At 44.7% G+C, this 18,377-nt stretch overlaps 1 protein-coding gene across 36 annotated transcripts; it reads left to right on the top strand.

Annotated features, from left to right (window-relative positions):
• Nucleotides 1-9,558: 9,558 nt before the first annotated feature.
• Nucleotides 9,559-17,074, top strand: LOC125524303. 36 transcript variants are annotated; one of them, XR_007290722.1, is made up of 12 exons: nucleotides 9,613-9,878; nucleotides 10,472-10,572; nucleotides 11,047-11,135; nucleotides 11,760-11,857; nucleotides 11,953-12,029; nucleotides 12,134-12,257; nucleotides 12,957-13,144; nucleotides 13,240-13,413; nucleotides 13,805-14,044; nucleotides 14,441-14,539; nucleotides 15,278-15,390; nucleotides 16,767-17,074. XR_007290722.1 is itself a non-coding variant. In XM_048689378.1 (7 exons), exons 1-5 carry the CDS (start codon nucleotides 9,585-9,587, stop codon nucleotides 12,226-12,228), a joined length of 702 nt encoding a protein of 233 aa, XP_048545335.1. In that variant the 5' UTR covers nucleotides 9,559-9,584; the 3' UTR covers nucleotides 12,229-12,257; nucleotides 12,957-13,144; nucleotides 13,240-13,399. The 36 variants fall into 36 exon arrangements, 1 of the variants encoding a protein (XP_048545335.1); XR_007290734.1 differs by having other exon boundaries at nucleotides 11,943-12,029; XR_007290727.1 differs by having other exon boundaries at nucleotides 11,938-12,029.
• Nucleotides 17,075-18,377: the final 1,303 nt, after the last annotated feature.

Raw genomic sequence — 18,377 nt, 5'->3', positions numbered from 1 at the left:
AGGATTGGGTCAAACTAGTTGTATTCCATAGATCAAAATGTCAATCCAGTTTTTGTTCTGTTCTACCTTGGAGTATTACCATCTTTATATCAAGAATGTCATGGGAATTGCACACCATCTCATGAATTCTTGGTACAGTAATACTTCTCGCCATCATTATTCATTCCTCGGTCTTTGTGTTCTTGTGACCAGAATGCCGACAAGTGAACCGTGATGTGTGAAATCAATATTCTTAGCAACTTCGTTGCTTGGTAGTTAATGGACAATACTCTCATTCTTAGCGTGTTGGTTATTGAGTCATCATCCTAAGAATGATCGTGCTACCTAGTCCTTATTTGTGGTGCACTCTTCGATCAATGAGTTAGGATTGTGTCAATTCCTCACCCTTTTGATCATATCATCTTGCCTCGAAAGCAAGATTGCTCCCGAGCTTAATAACTTTTCGGTGGTTCATGATTTTCCGGATATCTTCACGGAAGTATCACCAGGTCGTCCCCTGGCCGATATGTTGAGTTCGTGATCAAGTTGGTTTTCCAATAAACCACCCTTTCTCCAAGAATCCGTGTTGGATACCCCTGAACTAGTTGGTTAAGCTGAACAACAACTTGGAGAGTTGGAAGATAAAAGCTTTCCTAACTTAGTTCATTCCGAAGGGATATTCGTGTGTAGTGTGTGTTGAAGAAAGATGATATCTTCATCGATTGATCCATGTGATCAGTTGTTGGACCTATTGTCTTATCAATCCTTTGATTTGAGTGTGGGCTATCGTCAAATCAAATCAGTACCAACGATGTTCGTAATGTTGTCTTACTCGTGCTTGATCCCTCGAGCATACACCATTACATCTTTTGGTCTGACCAATACTAACACATTGTTCACACAATGGTGGAAGTCTAGAGATATGGAAATTCTGATGAGTTGCTGTTGAGCCCAACAGCAGCATCTTGTCTCCTCCATGATTCATGTTGAACATTGAGCTAGTGTTGGAAACTTTTGTAAGCATTGCCTTCGTGTTCCGTTCATGAGGTATATGTTTTGGTGAAAGAAGTGGCTTTCTCTGATTCACGTGCATTTGGTGCAAGTTGCCGCCGTGTGTTTGATGAAGATTGTTTTGTTTCCTGTGGTACCATCCCAAGTCATTCATGCACGTGCGAAGTGCTCTATGGTTTGATAGGTTGGCCGCCTCCACTCCATATGTGTTCCTAGCACACCAAGCCACTGACTAATTTGCTCAAGGAGAAGGAGTCCCTTCATAAGAGCTAATCCAGACTTATGAAAAGACTTCGATATCCTCGATGATGGTTCCCCACCTAAACTCGATAGTGTTTTGTTGTAGGACTTCTACGTGATCATGCTTGTCTTGGACATCATGTTCACATGTATGTAGCATAATCAGCTCATGTTTTGGAGCTTGCTATCGTAGTTCATTTCCTGAGAATCTCGCAACATCATTTTGTCGGTTTGTGTTGCAAAATTTCTTTTTCAGACATGCTGTCTGAAATGTTCCGTTACCAACCAGATCTGAATCTCAGGCAGATATGATGGTTGGAGCTATTCCAAGATCTATGATGTAGGTCCCGACAAGATTGTTGTTTTGGCCGACACACCTAGCCAGAAAATCTATCATTGTAGTATCTCGATTGAGAAATTTTTTCCATCTTCTCCATGAGGACTTCATGCGACTTATTGTAGAAGTTGCTCCCCAGGAATTCATGTGCTCCCAGTTCCTTCGATTATGCTATAATCATTCAAACAGTGGAATCATTTTCTACTATTGAGCTTCTACCCAGTTACTAGAATCATTCCCAGCGTTTGCATTTTGTTCCCAGCCTGCACCAGCCGTGGTGCCATCCTACCATGGGTCCCATCCATTCCCGATGATAAGAAAAATCATCCCTTTCGTTGTCTTCAACAAGGTAGTCCACATCATCCATTCTAGTCCGAGTATACCATCCCTTAGTACTCCACCAAACGATTATTGTGATTGCCTTAGGCTGGTATAAGGAGTTTCAATGATCTCAGAATCAAAAGCAATTCTTTTTGCCACTTAAGGGAATGTTTCTACGAGTCACCTTCCTTAAGATGTCTCGTTATGATATCATGGCAACTCAACTCCTCGCTACATCGTTATCGAGCGTGGAATTGTTTCCTACCAAATCGAGCCACCACCTTCTATTTCCTATCACCCCGATGAGTGTCTCGTGTCTTAGCTAAAGAGATATTCCTACGTCTCATTCCGTGAGTTGATCCTGAGTTGTTCGATCTTCGAGAAGATCGATCCTTCTAGAGTTTCCCTTTCTCCTTCGTGTCGTGTTGGGCAAAGATCTCGAAGGCCAAGACGTCAAGATCATGTGGTAGAACGAATCAACATCTTCGATGAGGGCACTTGGATCATGAAGATCGTGCTAGCTTTGTATCCCCTCTGTCTTCTTACCTCACGTCTTGAATCTCGGGACGAGATTCTTGTTTAGTGGGGGTGAGTTGTCACAGCCCTAGCATTGGCCTTGCTTGTCATTGCATCATCATCTTGCATCATGTCTAAATTTCTCAGAAACTTGAAATGGGGACTAACCAAACCCTAGCACCAAATGAATTCGAATAGGCTCAAATAAAATCACTTCCAATAAACCCAAAGTGACTTCAGGAGAAGTCTATCATTTTTGAAACTGGTGAAAACCTCTGACAAAAATGGGTGCATATTTTCCCTAGGTCATTTCAGGTTATTGGATTAAATCATAAGTATTTGAATGGGAGCATTTAATGGCTATAAATATTTTAAATGATTTAATAATTCTGAAAACATTTGAGGGCTGTTAGTAAACATTTTAAAAGTGCCCACAAATTTTCTCAAGAGTTTTAAAAATGGTTTAGTATTATCACTAAATCAAAAACAGAAAAGCAAAATAGAAAATAAAAACAAAAAGAGAGAGAGGGACTTACCTGGCAGAAGCTTACTTGGCGCCCACCAATAGGCCCAGTACTGTAGCTGGCGGCCCAGCCCACCACCGCTGCCCCCTGTCGTCTTCCTCCTTGGACAGAAGGACAGGGGCGCGTGCTCGCCGCCTGCTGGCCACGCGCAGGCCACCTCCACCCTGCCTGCTTCACTCCCCCGACGCCCTGAACACGCCACGCAACCCCCTGACCCCTCTCATTCTTCCCCGTGGCCCTCCTCTCCTCTGCTCTCGCTCTCTCTTCCGAAGCCGAGCGGAGCCATCGCCGCCGCTCGCCGTTGCTGCGGCCATCGCCTCCCCCTCGACCCCTCGCCGTGCCTGCGAGCTCTGCCTCAACTCTCTCGTCCTCGCCACTGACTCACGCGTCCTCGGCTGCCCTACATCGTCATCCTCGTCATCGTCTTCACCGACGGGCGCCCGAGATTGCCACCGTTGATTCGCCGGCCCCAGCGCTTCCCCGACGTCGCCGTCACCTCTGCTAGCCCTGCAGTGAGCTCCTCTCCAGTCCCCCCTTGTTCCCCTCCTCTAGCTCGTCCTCTAGCAGCTGTCACCGCCAGAGCCATGAGCTCAGTTCCGCCGGCCATGGTGCTGTCGCGGCCACAGCTCCTGCCGCTCATGTCGGAGCGCATCAACGTGCTCAGGAGGCCCCCAGGAGCCTAACCCACACACTCACTCGCCCTACCACGCACCCTAGCACCAACCTCGCCAACACCCGAACTCCGACAGCCGCCAACGTCGTCGCCGACGTCTTTTCCGACCACCCCGAGCCCAAACACCACCACCACTCGACGCGGCAGCCCCCCAGCTTCACGTAGATGCTCCCCGCGTGCCAAATAGGGCCCTGCAGCGAAATCCCGACTCCCTCCACCGCGGATTTGGCCGCCGGCGGCTAAACGCCGGCAGCTGACGTGGCCGTCATTAGCAGTTAAACACCCCACTAACCAACCCCCCTACGCCACTAACACCTGGGCCCTGCCGCCTAACTAACCCTGGTTTAAACCCCTGTTTAGATTAAACTAACCTACGGGCCCCACAGGTCAGCTTGACCTGGCCACGTCATCGTTGACCGGACCCACCTGTCTGTGACACTAAGTGTCTCAGGGTCACTGACCAGTGGGTCCCACTGGTCAGGTTTGACCTGGACCGTGCCCTGTTGACCTGCTGACGTCATGATGATGTCAGGCTGACACAGTAATCCTTTTCTGGAATTTAAATAAATCTTAAATGATTTGTTTAATTCAGAAAATATCCAAAACTTTGAAAAATCATAGAAATTAATCTATAGCTCCAAATGAAATAATTTATATATGAAAAATTATCAGAAAAATTCAAGGAATCCATCTGTACCATTTTAATGCATGTTTGAGCAAGTTAACCTCACTGTTTAGGATGAAACATGATTAGGGAAAATTTCATAATAGGTTTGGAGTTGGAATTTGATGTAGTTTTGGATTCCACTTCAATTAAAATGACTTTCTGTTGCATTAGCCCAAACACCAGCATGTTGCCATGTCATGATCATACATCATATTGTTGCATTGCATTGATTGTGTTTCTTCCTTGTTTACCGGTGTTTGTCCCCTCTCAGTAGACGTGGTTTCAACGATGTGATCGATGACACCGATGAAGAGCTATACTATCTTCAGAAGTGCCAGGCAAGCAAAACCCCCTTGTTCATTCCGATACAATCCCACTCTCTCGCTCCTGCTCTTTTTTACTGCATTAGGACAACAACGATTCAACTGTTACATGCTGCGGTAGTTGAAGCCCTTTCCCCTGCATGACCTGTCATTGCCACAGTAAATAGATGAAACCCACTAGCATGAGTAGGAATTGTTTGAGCCCTGATGTGCCTACTCATTCATGCTTGTCGTCATGCCTGCTACTGCTTAGAGTTGAGTCAAGTCCGATTCATCGGGAATGAATTGGAACATGGTGAACATGTCCTACCGTTGAGAGCTAAGTGTGTGAACACGATTTGGTAAAGGTAGCGGTGAGAGGCCATATAGGAGTACATGGTGGGTTGTCTCATTGCAGTCGTCCTCAGGAACTGAGTTCTGTGTTTGTGATCCATGAACAGTTACTACCACACATTGGGCTCTGGGCGCTCCAAGCTCTCTCGACTTATTAATCAACCTGATCTCTGTCCAGGAGTTGCAACTAGTTTATGGTGTTTGTAGATAGTGTTAGTAGTCTACCAAGTGGCACCCGGTACAGGTGGGCTTGGGACAGACTAGGCACAGTGGCACGGTGTACCTAGTGGCACCCGGATGGTGGGCTTGGGAACCCTGCTCACATCGTTTGGGGCCGTGAGCGACACCCCAGCCGGATCTCCTTGCGGATGGAACCCGAATAGGCGATAAACCTGGACTAGAGACTTGTTGGTTAGTCAGGTCATGGCTGACTCCCTCGCCAGGCTTCCGCTTGAAGGTTGCCGAGATACACGATGTGTACATGGTGGTAAGTGGCGAGAGCGTTTGTGAAGAAGTACACCCCTGCAGGATATGGAAACTTGGACCCCTTGCATAGTTCATAGAGAAGTGAAAGTGGATACTCTAAAACTCGCAAGATAAGCGTGAGTGCTATGGATGGCGTTCTCGCAGGGAGGCGGGAGCGGATCCATAGTGGTGTATTGGTATGGTGAATTTGTGGACTCGTGTGCGCCACCTCAAAAGAGTTACTTGCAGTCGTAGTTCAGGTTAGCCACTGAGTCAAAGCTGGCTTGTTGCAGTTAAACACCACCACCCCCTTTGTTGATACCGATGCATATGTAGTTAGTTCTGATGTAAGTCTTGCTGGGTACATTTGTACTCACGTTTGCTTATTTTATGTTTTGTAGAGAGACTTCAGTCTCGCTAGTAGTTCCACGTGGACTTCGATGTTTAGCTTGTTACCTCAGCTACGATCTTGTGCCCTCGGCAGGATCTGGTAGATAGTCAGGCTTCTCAGCCTTTTTCATTTATAGATGTCTGTACTCAGACATGTTAAGCTTCCGCATGTGCTTTGTTTGTATGCTATGATTGTTGGGTCATGAGACCCATGTTTGTAATATCTCGCTCCTCAGAGCCTAATGAATAAATACTTTGATTCGTAGAGTCTTGTTGTGATGCCATGTTGTATTGCACATATTGAGCATATTGTGTGTATGATTGAAATGCTTGGTATGTGTGGGATCCGATAACCTAGTTGTTTATCCTTGGTAGCCTCTCTTATGGGGAAATGTAGTCTTGTGCTTTCATGAGCCATAGTAGTCCGCTACAGCCCGGTTCACCGGAGTCCTGCTAGCCCAGCACTACTGCTCCGGAACACTTGACTGGCCGGCATGTGATTCACTTCGTTCCTGTGTCTGTCCCTTTGGGGAAATGTCACGCGGTGACATCCGGAGTCTTGCCTAGCCTACTACAGCCCGGTTCACCGGAGTTCTGTTAGCCCAGTGCTACAGCCGGATTCACACGCTGCTGACCGACATGCTCGATGTTGATTCATGTATGCCTGTCCCCGTAAGTTAGTGCCACTTTGGGTTCACGACTAGTCATGTCGGCCCGGGTTCTCTGTCATATGGATGCTAGCGACACTATCATATACGTGAGCCAAAAGGCGCAAATGGTCCTGGGCCATGGTAAGGCGACACCCGTGGGAATACCGTGCGTGAGGCCGCAAAGTGATATGAGGTGTTACCGGCTAGATCGATGTGACTTGGAATCGGGGTCCTGACAATATCGTTGATGCTTTGATGCAATCTTATGAAGAAAAACTTGAGTTGGAAGTTTCTATCCCTAGAAAACTTTATGATGAGTGGGAATCTACAATAAAAATTAAAATTAAAGCTCATGAGTGCTATGCTTTGTGTTATTTGGGTGCTACTGTTTCCACGATACCAAAAACTTTGTGTGATTTGCTAGGTTTTCGTGATATTGATGATCGTTCTTTAAACTTGCACCTTGCGGATTCCACTATTAATAAACCTATGGGAAGAATTAATGATGTTCTTATTGTTGAAAATAGGAACTATGTGCCCGTAGATTTCATTGTTCTTGATATAGATTGCAATCCTTCATGTCCTATTATTCTTGGTGGACCTTTCCTTAGAACGATTGGTGCAATTATTGATATGAAGGAAGGGAATATTAGATTCCAATTTCCATTAAGGAAAGGTATGGAACACTTCCCTAGAAAGAAAATTAAATTACCATATGAATCTATTATGAGAGCCACTTATGGATTGCCTACCAAAGTATTGGGGAACGTAGCAATAATTCAAAAATTTCCTACGTGTCACCAAGATCAATCTAGTAGATACTAGCAATGAGAGAGAGGGAGTGCATCTTCATACCCTTGAAGATCGCTAAGCGGAAGCGTTACAAGAACGCGGTTGGTGGAGTCGTACACGCAGCGATTCAGATCACGGTCGATTCCGATCTAAGCGTCGAACAACGGCGCCTCCCTGTTCAACACACGTACAACCTGGGGACGTCTCCTCCTTCTTGATCCAGCAAGGGGAGAGGAGAAGTTGAGGAAGAACTCCGACAGCACGACGGCGTGGTGGTGATGGAACTCGTGGTTCTCCGGCAGGGCTTAGCCAAGCGCTACGGAGGAGGAGGAGGTGTAGGAGAGGGGGAGGGGTTACGCCAGGGGAAGGGTGTGCCGCTGCCCTCTCTCTTCCTCACTATATATAGGGGAAGGGGGTGGAGGAGGCGCCCTAGGGTTCCCTAGGGGAGGGGCGGCGGCCACAGGGGAAACCCTAGATGGGTTTGGGCGCCCCCACCCCTAGGAAACTTGCCCCCCAAGCCGGGAGGGGTGGCTGCCCTAGGGGAGGCGCCCCCACCTCTCCAAGTTACTTGAGATGGGGTGGGAGGGGCGCTCAGCCCCTTAGTGGGCTGATGTGCCCCCTTCCCTTGGCCCATAAGGCCCCCCAACGCTTCCGGGGCCTCCGAAACCCCTTTCAGACACGCTGGTCGTCTCCCGGTACCCCCGGAACAATTCCGGACTCCAATACCCTTCATCCAATATATCGATCTTCACCCTCGGACCATTCCGGAACTCCTCGTCATGTCCGGGATCTCATCCGGGACTCCTAATAACCTTCGATAACCACATACTATTTCTCATAACAACTCTAACGTCACTGATCCTTAAGTGTGTAGACCCTACGGGTTCGGGAACCATGTAGACATGACCGAGACATCTCTCCAGCCAATAACCAACAGCGGGATCTGGATACCCATGTTGGCTCCTACATGTTCCACGATGATCTCATCGGATGAAACACGATGTCGGGGATTCAATCAATCCCGTATTCAATTCCCTTTGTCCATCGGTATGTTTCTTGCCCGAGATTCGATCGTCGGTATCCCCATACCTCGTTCAATCTTGTTACTGGCAAATCTCTTTACTTGTTCCGTAACACATGATCCCGTGGCTAACTCCTTAGTCACATTGAGCTCATTATGATGATGGATCACCAAGTGGGCCCAGGGATACCTCTCTGTCATACGGAGTGACAAATCCCAGTCTCGATTCATGCCAACCCAACAGACACTTTTGGAGATACCTGTAGTGCACCTTTATAGCCACCCAGTTACATTGTGACGTTTGGTACACCCAAAGTATTCCTACGGTATCCGGGAGTTGCAAAATCTCATGGTCTAAGGAAATGATATTTGACATTAGAAAAGCTTTAGCAAACGAACTACACGATCTTGTGCTTCGCTTAAGATTAGGTCTTGTCCATTACATCATTCTCCTAATGATGTGATCCCGTTATCAATGACATCCAATGTCCATGGTCAGGAAACCATGATCATCTATTGATCAACGAGCTAGTCAACTAGAGGCTTACTAGGGACATAATATGATCTATGTATTCACACATGTATTACGGTTTCCGGTTAATACAATTATATCATGAACAATAGACAATTATCATGAACAAGGAAATATAATAATAACCGTTTTATTATTGCCTCTAGTGCATATTTCCAACACAAAGATGGCAATACCTAGATCTATCTTCGCTCACTGGCTGGGCTATTCTCCTCCTTCTTGTAGGCAAAGGTCTTGTCAGAGGTCTCAACCTCTCAACACGGGCATGAGCCTGAAATACCAATTTCAGCTCTTCGAACATCTCATATGTTCTATGGCGTTCAAAACGCTTTTGGAGCCCCGACTCTAAGCCGTAAAACATGACACACTAAACTATCAGGTAGTCATCAGAACGTGTCTACCAGATGTTCACAACATCCACACACGACGCCAGAGGGGTTGGCACACCGAGCGGTGCATCAAGAACAGAAGCCTTCTGTGTAGCAGTAAGGACAATCCTCAGACTACAGCCTTAATCCGCACAATTGCTTACAATATCTTTTAACTTAGTCTTTCTCTAGGAACGTATCTATAATCTATAATACCTAAATAGTTCATCCCCACTATCTTATTTCTCTTGACATGCAACATGTCCACCTCAGCAACAATGCCATCTCAGCAATTATTTTATTTTTCATTTTGTCAACAAATTGTATTCAACTCTGGTCACCCTTTCGTCTTCCCGTGACTGATGCGTTAGTATAGAAGCCCATCCAAAACAATAAGGTGTGCATCAGAGCCGCCGGCGGATTTGGACGGTTGCGCGAGGAGATGAGAACAGGCGCGCGATTGGCTTCGTCGCTGCCCCACCGCACTGGTTGTTTCCTTCGTCCAGAAGAAAGAGAGAGGAAGGAGGTCGCCAGATACGCCCGCCCCGCTCCAACCCTCTTCTCCTCCTCACGTACGACACCTCCTTTCTCCTCCCTCTCCCCCTCTCTCTCAGACCCACTGGCGGCGGAGACTGGTGGCAGAACACTGCACGCGCCGGCCGGCGAGGAGGAGCTGCGCTGTCGCCGGCGCACCAACTGCGTCTACTGCCTCGCCTCCCCGTTGACCTACAAGAAGGTACCCCTGCACCTTCCTCCCACTTCTCGAATCCACTCGTCCATTCATCCATCCACCCATCCATCCTCTCTGCTTCCTGGATAGTTGGATAATATGTTGAGGGGATTCGGCCTCTCTCTCCCTGAGTTGATGCGCTGACGAACGGCAGGGCAGTCCATTCGGTTCCGATCTGACTGGGGGCCTCCTTATCCTCTTGTCTACGATTCGAGCTGCGCTCTTGCGTGGGCACAGTTTCGTCTTGGTTTATGTCGAGCAACCGAGATCTGATGTGCTCTGCTCTGCTCGGTGCTGGAAGAAGAATTTTGTTTTTCAAGAGAACAATAAGCTTCGAGAGGAACTGTTTTGTGGGTTATACCTGTTTATGCAAACATGGTTTTACTTGTTTCATTAATTGACCCTACCTGTAAGCATTAGATTCATTAGCACCGTACAATATAGTTCGGAGAGCCCTGAGATGTCTGTTTATTCAGAGGACACACTTGATAGGCGCAGATTCAGAAAAAAAACAACCGATAGATAGGGAGGTGCCTTGCATATTTATAAACTAATTTGAGATTGCCATTTATATTTGGCTGCTAAATTCTTTTCTGCAGGTATATTCCCACATTGAACTGAATTGTTGCTATATTCGGTTGATTCAGACATATTGTATCTTCAATGGCTTTCACTGCTGGGCAAAATCAAGCGATGGAAGGTAATATTTTTCGGTCACACTGAAGCACATTTATACTGTTATATGATGCCTCATTTTTTTCTTATCTGAATGTGTTCGTGTTCAGAAAATTATTTTTGTTGTTGTTACTTTTTGAGGCATATAACAGGAGAAAGCTCTGTTGTTGAAAATCCATTAAGGAGATGGAAGATAAAATTATTTGCAATCAAATCTGATTTGCATACAAATGAATGCCAATATTATGCTAGATGTTTGAATAGTTTAGTGTCCAGTATATGAAGCGGTGAAGTGAGAGCATGTAGTAAAGGTAGGGTAGGTATAATTTTAGCTCAATTTGTGTGTGAAACATCCTAGCAATTACTCATTGATATATTTAGGACGTGCCTTTAGCTGCTGAGACCTGAAAATTAGAAAGCTGACAGTTTATTTGTATTAATTTGTCTGTTACCATTTCCTGGAATTTCTTACCTTTTTAATAGGTATTATACTTTACAGATCCATGGTACATTGTGGTGTTATCTGCTACTGATTTACAGGCCTTGTGGTTGTCGTTCCCATGGCTGTGCCGTTCACGTTTATGCAGGGTGAGCTCTCTTCTGTTCGTCTATTTACTTTGTCGTTCCTGGGAAAACACCATTAATGAGAATATATTTCCTGTGCAAACTTCTTCTAATTCTTATAAGTAATTTTGAGAGCACACCAGTACACAATTAACATGCCCTCTAGAGTAGAAAAGCATCCTTCATGTTGTAACACAAACAAAATATTAGTGATCTGACAGTAGCACAGTTTTGCTGTTGAGTTATTTAATTTAGATGATTGCTGCTATATAACCTGACTGCCAAATTCTCTAGCATTTTCTGCTTTTAGATAAATTAAGAACCAAGTTACACCATTTTATTTACTTTATTGTTTGGATTATATGCAGGAATTTTGGTGTGGATTATAGATTATAAAGTTACTCTTAGTTTGTCAGCTTTGTTGATCCTAATTTATGATGTTCACCGGGAATTATAGATAACTTTGCTCAGTCGTGGATCATGGTACCGTCACCTGTTGTCGACATTTCCTCTTTCAGATTTGATGTTAGCTTGTACAAGATGCTGGGTTGTGGTTAGATGTTATGGTTTCTCTGCTATTTAGAAATTACACTTAACACTCATAAAGTACACTGATCTGAGCCTAACCTGAAATATTTAATCCGGCAGGTTTAAAGTTTGATGTAGGATGGGCACACAAGTTTGATGTTTGCAGTTACAGATTTTTGTCAAAGCCCGCTGAAACGAAGTTTAGTTCAGCAGACCATGTATGTTGGAAGAAAGCAAATTTCTTGCCTTCTGAATCCTCCGTAGCCATCATATTTTATTTCAGACCGAATTGTCCCAGCTCAGTGTATCTCAGCGAAGTAGCGGGTTCATGCAAGGCCTGGCCGACGGCAACGACTTTAGGGGCTGTCGTGCTTTGCATACTTCATCTAGGTAAATTGTGCTAGCTTTCAGATTATTCATTTTCGTTTTACCCTGTCAAAGATCTTCTCAGATTAGTTAACCAAGCTATGTAATGATGGTGTTGTGATTCCGAGGGCTCCGTTGGAGGATCAGCTTTGGTTCAGAGGCAGGTTTTGGGCATACCGCAGCACAAGCAGAGGCATATCTCAGTCGATGCTACTGCAGTTGATGATGCCCTGAAGCTTTCTTCAGTAACTGGTATGACCTGACGTCGGTGTGGTTTTGTGTTCAGAGAAGATGAGCTGTTGTATTCTTCTTTCATATAGTTGTTGCAGGTTCTTCCAGATCTAAATCCATAGACAAAGCACTGATTGTTTGCTCTCTTGGGAGTTGTTATAATTTGCACAACTATTTTTTAAGATTCATTTTGCTTACATTTATTTAGTGAAGCTCCTGCAAAAGTCAATATTCATTTAGTATAGCACAATTTTATTGGCAGCTATACGTGGCTTTGCATCCCAAGTTAAATGTTAAGTTTGCTTGACCTTGTGGCCTAGATGGGTATTGTTAAGCATTTTTCCCTAAAAAAGGCAATTCCTTATTCATAGGATATATTGAATTCACTGCACATTGGTACATCGCGTGAAATCTGTAATCAAATGTTACTCGTATTGCATATTGATTGTTTTTGTGCAGGCTTGTACGCTTGATTTTATTTCAAGATTTGTTGGCATTCTTCTTAGATGAGGTAGGGTCTGCATTCTTTTTTTAACAGGAGGGTATATGTATTCTGGACACAGTATGTCCATCTAGCTCTTTCTTATATTTGATTTATGAGCAATTGTCTGACTATATTGTTCTTTTCACCCTCCATGCACGTGTTCCGTTGAAGTAGACAACCAGTGGATCAATGTGCCTGCTTTAAGTATAGTGATGAAACTTCACACTTCCCTGCAGACTCAGCGTGCCGCTGTTCTCTAAGGTCGTTGAGTGCTGAGAACAGGCAATATAATTAGGCTTTTAACGAGAAGATGGAGGAGATAAAAACTTTCAGGAAGTGTTTAGGCGAGTTCCATGCCGAAAATAATGTTATGTGAGCAGAGAGTGCAGGCTTGTGGTCTTCTGTTGAAGAGCTTGAGCATGAGGTATGATCAGCCCTTTGATAACTCTACCTCTTCTCATTTGGAATTCTGATTTTTTTTTTTTTTGCATTTTCTCCTTTCATTCTTCCTGGATCAAGAGATTGAATCAACACATAAGTCATGAGAGCATATATTTAGACGAGGAGAGGTGACTGGTCAAAGAAATTAAGACCCTTGAAAAAACCAGACCGAGGGTCAGTTCCAATGCTGCTAAGCAAGCTAAACTGGAAGATATAGTGGTTGAGAGAGATGCCATACATGATCAGGTGAAAGTAAGTATCCATGCTACGACTGGCTTTAATTGTGCATTACCTCCTGAATACATAAATATTAGATGCCATTTTGATTGTTACTTCCCATTCAGATCATCATGGATGGACTTTGTCTTTAATTCTGCATTTACCTCCTGAATACATAAATTAGATGCCATTTTGATTGTTACTTTCCATTCAGATCATCATGGATGGACTTTGTCTTTAACTCTACATTCACCTCCTTAATACATAAATATTAGATGCCATTTTAATTGTTACTTCCCATTCAGATCATCATTTTTTTGAAAGAACATTCAGATCATCATGGATGGACTTTGTCTTTAACTCTGCATTTACCTCCTGAATACGTAAATATTAGATGCCATTTTGATTGTTACTTCCCATTCAGATCATCATACATGGAGTAAAGGAGGGAGAAGCAGCCATGTCTAAGATTAAGGTCCTGGACGATGAGGCGATGGGCGTGGAGAGCTGCTACAAGCTCGCGCAGGCGGCATACGTCAACCTCGCGCTGCACACACTCAAGCACCTGGCGCCCGTCGTCAATGGGCTCCTCGTCCATGATTAGCTGGACAACATGAACCTCGAGGAGGTTGTGAAGGGGAACATCTGTGACGCCGTTCTTTAGGTGCTCGCCCATATCTATGTAATTATCTCTTTATTGCTTCTAAATTAATGCCAACAGATTAGGTGCTTCTGAGATATCTTCCAAGTTACTGGTAACTACAAAAATTAGACCATATGTTGACTTATACCTAATCATATCCTATTAATCAAAGAACTTACCCTACCAATCAAAGAGGTCATCGCATTGGCTCACTGTTTAATCAAGATGTGTATGTATGCAATTGTGATCTGTGAGGTCTCCATTTACATGAGAACATAAGACATGAGATATTTACAATAACTCTAGCTCTTTCCCTGCAGATAATAATAATGGTGCAATACTGCATAGGAGGAAGTTGTTTGGGCCTTTTACTGATGGATATATTTCTTACTTTTGATCCTCATCAATAATCTCCAGGTCTTTGGGAGTTTGCTAGCAGTCCTGGTCAGACTTGGACCAGGGACTAGCGTCCTGGATGCCTTGGCATGCTCGGCTCCACCGGTGTTGCAAGCCCAGGTGAATACTTCCCCGCTTAGGCCCTTGCTGTTGTTGTATCGAAAGGTTGACTTAACAAAATGATCTATATATAGTTCATCGGATATTGTTGAACATCTTCATATTGTCTAAGAAAAATTGTAATGTAGCGCAACAAACAATGCCCAGATTATATTAGCCATCAAAGATACTTGCCTTCAAAGACTATTTTAAAAAAATACTTTCCCAGATAATTATTCTTTTGCAGAGAGATTGGGCAAGCGCTACTTGTTACGTGCCTGCTAGATATTACACAAGATGTATTTCATTAAGGTCTGCTGACCAATTAATTTTATTGTTCTTATATGAGATGTTGTGGTTGCCTGAATTGTTTTTCAATATACTGAAGCTTAATTACATTCCCTAGATCGGTTGTGAAAGTGGCATCCCGGAATTTATTTGATACTTCGGATTACATTGGATATGGTTGTGCTAACTTGACTAAACAGCGTGGCTTCATTTGTCGCGGTTCTCAGTCTCTCACGGTCTTAGTTGCCTGAATCGCTGGGTTTACATGGTACTACAAATTAGTGTAGCAGATAGTGGTAGATCAGATGAGGTGCCTTTACTCGTCTGCTCCCTTGGAAATGCATGCATATCCATGTTGATGTCTGCTATCTTTGATCTTTATTCTGAATCAGAGATAGTGCCCATATGTATACATATGGCATCTTCATATTATTTTTTATGACAAACTCATCTTTCCACGGCTGGCTCAAGTTCATTTCAGGATCATCAAGCTTCCCGTGTACATCTACCACCCAAGTCATGTGAACGAGCCGATGAAGATACTCAACATTATTTGCTTCAGCTACTTCCTTCGTAACTACAAGGTACATGCAAAAATTAAACCCTGCACAAGCGTACTTTGTTTAGTGATGTAGTGGCTAGCATTATAACATGTAATTTATGTTGAGAATCAATTTTTAAGAGAAGTTGCTGCAGTAGAGATAGCATTAGGCAGTTAAATACAAAACAAGTGCAAGTAGTTCAGCTTAAACAACTAGAATGTGGGGGGTCTCAAAATTTTCCTTGAGAAAAATCTTGATGACGAATGAAAGCAAGACCAACCTCTGCCAACATCTTTTCCCTCAGAAGATTGACAACCAACTAATATACTGATGACATATTTAAATCAACAAATTCTCTCCGTGTGCAATCATTTCATGCATTTGATTTCCCATATGTTGTTCACTCTATTTAAGCTACTTAGTTAAAATTCTATGTTTCAAGCTGTGTTCGGCAACCCTCTACTCCTTCGCTAGGGAGCGGAGCTCACGGAGCACCCTGTTAGCAGCTCACCAAAATATAACTGCATGCCGCTCCGCTCCGCAGCGGAGTTGCAGAGCAGAGAGATCCCGAACAGCTCCTTAGTTTCAGTTTATTGTCATTTGTTATGTTACGTTCGGCGGACGAAGAAATGCCAGCTGGCGTGCCTGGCGACCACTCTACCTAGATCGGAGCACGACAAGGTCGCTTGTCGCCCAACACCTCCGCCAGTCGAGATCCGCTGCCACCAACCTCGTGTAGGGAGCTCTTTTTATCTTCCTTTGTATCTCTATGGAGCAGAAGGTTTAAATTTACCAATGTATGGCTCTTGTTTATGTTCCCTATACATGAATGTTCATAAGCAAGATAGGTGCACACGTATAAACACTCAAGAGGTGCACCACTGAAGGACGCAAGGCATGCCGCTCCCAAACCTGGCTTTGTGTATTACCTAGATGGATTAGTGTGCGCGGGCAGTAGAGAAGCTCGGCTCCGTCCTCAGGAGAGGCAAAGGTCGCTCAGCTTGCTCATGAATGTACCATCTCTCTCTATCATATGTACACACAACTAGCTCACGATCTTGGCATCTTCTTAGTTACCTATGTTTTGTTTGTTCATGATCAGCCTGCATTGTTCTATCTCGGTAACCATTAAGTATAGTCCAACATGTTGGAGTGTGCATCTTAAAAAAGATGCATATTACTTAGCAGCAACCAGCACTTATATATTGTATAAAAACGCCTATTATTTTTGTTAATGAAAGGATCAGAAACTATTGGTCGTTGGTCAGTAGATCTTTCTTAAGTTTCAGATGCGGATGAAATGCTTCTTTGTAGATGTATAGTTAAGTTGTGGGCCAATTTTTCTTTTGGTTTTTGCTAACATTTGTAAACCATCAAATAGTGTGGACTCATTTGGCTTCCGCTTGTGTTTTCTTCAGATACTTAAGATGGAGGCCTGCTCGTGGATGCTCCACTGGTTTACTGCAGTTTCAAGGGCTTAGGGAGCGCCTCCTTGTTGACAACCTCTTCCTTGCCAAGCTTGTCATGGAGTGCGTCGTCGAGCCATCAGCAATGTCTGTTTTATTTTGAGAAGCCGTCACTCACCGGATTTAGATAGATCATCCGCGACTGCCACTGCCGCCTGTCGGAGCTGTTAACTCAGCTTTACCCTATTTTGAACTGTGGCTCCACTTTTGGACAGAATGTACGATTATGTATGCCAGTATCAAAAACTGTGTCCCCTTCATTTTGAAGCAGCTAACATACATCTAAATGCATAGTTTAACCAGCTATACAACTGATTGCCACCTCAAACTGAATCTGCTTTCAGCTATATCTGCATGTCTGCCACCAATTAGAAAAAAAAGGCAATCCAAGGGGCGGATACCTACCTAGCACCGCAGAGGGTCCTCCTCAAGAGGCGCGCCCCAGCCCCTAGTAAAGGTGAAGCCCATCGGTTGATCTGCTTGCATGTTACGCTGCCCTATCATCGCTACCTCAATCGATATATATTACCCCAAAAAACGCTACCTCCACCGATATGCCACTGTCGCTGTCAACCACCAGCCAAGCACCACCGGCAGGGCCCCTACTACTCACCGCTCTGGCACAAGCCCTTGGGCGCGATCCGGTGCAGCACCCACCACCGCCTCTGGCCGACTAGGATAGAGCTTCTCTGCTGCAGGTCATCGTCAGGTGCGCAGCGGTCAGTGTCAGATACTCCGTCAAGATGAGAAGCTGATGCCTCGGGACAACGCTGCTACCCGCACCATCGATGCGCCCAACCCCGGCCATCTCTATCACGAGTCCACGACTCTGCTGCCAGAAGCAACGAATCCGCCGGCTCTCGAATGACTTCCCCTCGCCCCTGCTAAATTTCAACATTGGAGGGGCATCAATCCCATCCCCTCCAACATCAGTGTGGTGTCTCCTATTACGAATCCATGCATCTCTCACATCAGCCATCAGCTACCTATGCTTGGTCGCCTTCAACACCTCTCGGATCCTGCCCGAGAAGATGAGGATTTAGTTGGTTGCAGAGAGCCAAGAGTGGGGGTGGCTAAGGTATGCTGACTTACCTGGCAGTGTGCAAGCCGGTGCAGACCAATTGACGCGCTCTACCGACGAGGCCGTGGCAGATCGTCGTTGCAGATCGATAGCTGAAGCTGTAGCAAAGGCAACCACAAGGTGCCTTTTTTTCTTCTTCTTTTGCATGTTCAGTTCCCTCAATTATTTATTGCTCCTTCTCTCGCCCTGTTTTCACTCAATTATTTGGTGCGCCTCCTCTCTCCCAATTAGCCTGTTTATTATAGAACAACGCCCTATGACTCAACTCTTGGAGACGTTGTATTGTTATTACATAAGAAGAATTAATTCCTTCTCTGAGTAAGTACTACTGGTGGCAAGTCTATTTTTTATCCTTCAAGATTTTTGTTGGTGTATTTTTTGATCTAGCTCTGGTCGTTCATGCTTTTTTCTCGACCTCCAAATCCTTTGGTTGCCATATTATTTGAGTAGGCTCTACTACTTCATGCATTTTCAATTATTTT

The sequence above is a fragment of the Triticum urartu genome, chromosome 1, assembly GCF_003073215.2.
Source record: "Triticum urartu cultivar G1812 chromosome 1, Tu2.1, whole genome shotgun sequence".
In the NCBI taxonomy this organism is placed as follows: Eukaryota; Viridiplantae; Streptophyta; class Magnoliopsida; order Poales; family Poaceae; genus Triticum; species Triticum urartu.
The sequence above is the reverse complement of the archived record's forward strand: the minus strand, read 5'-3'. Positions and strand labels throughout refer to the sequence as shown.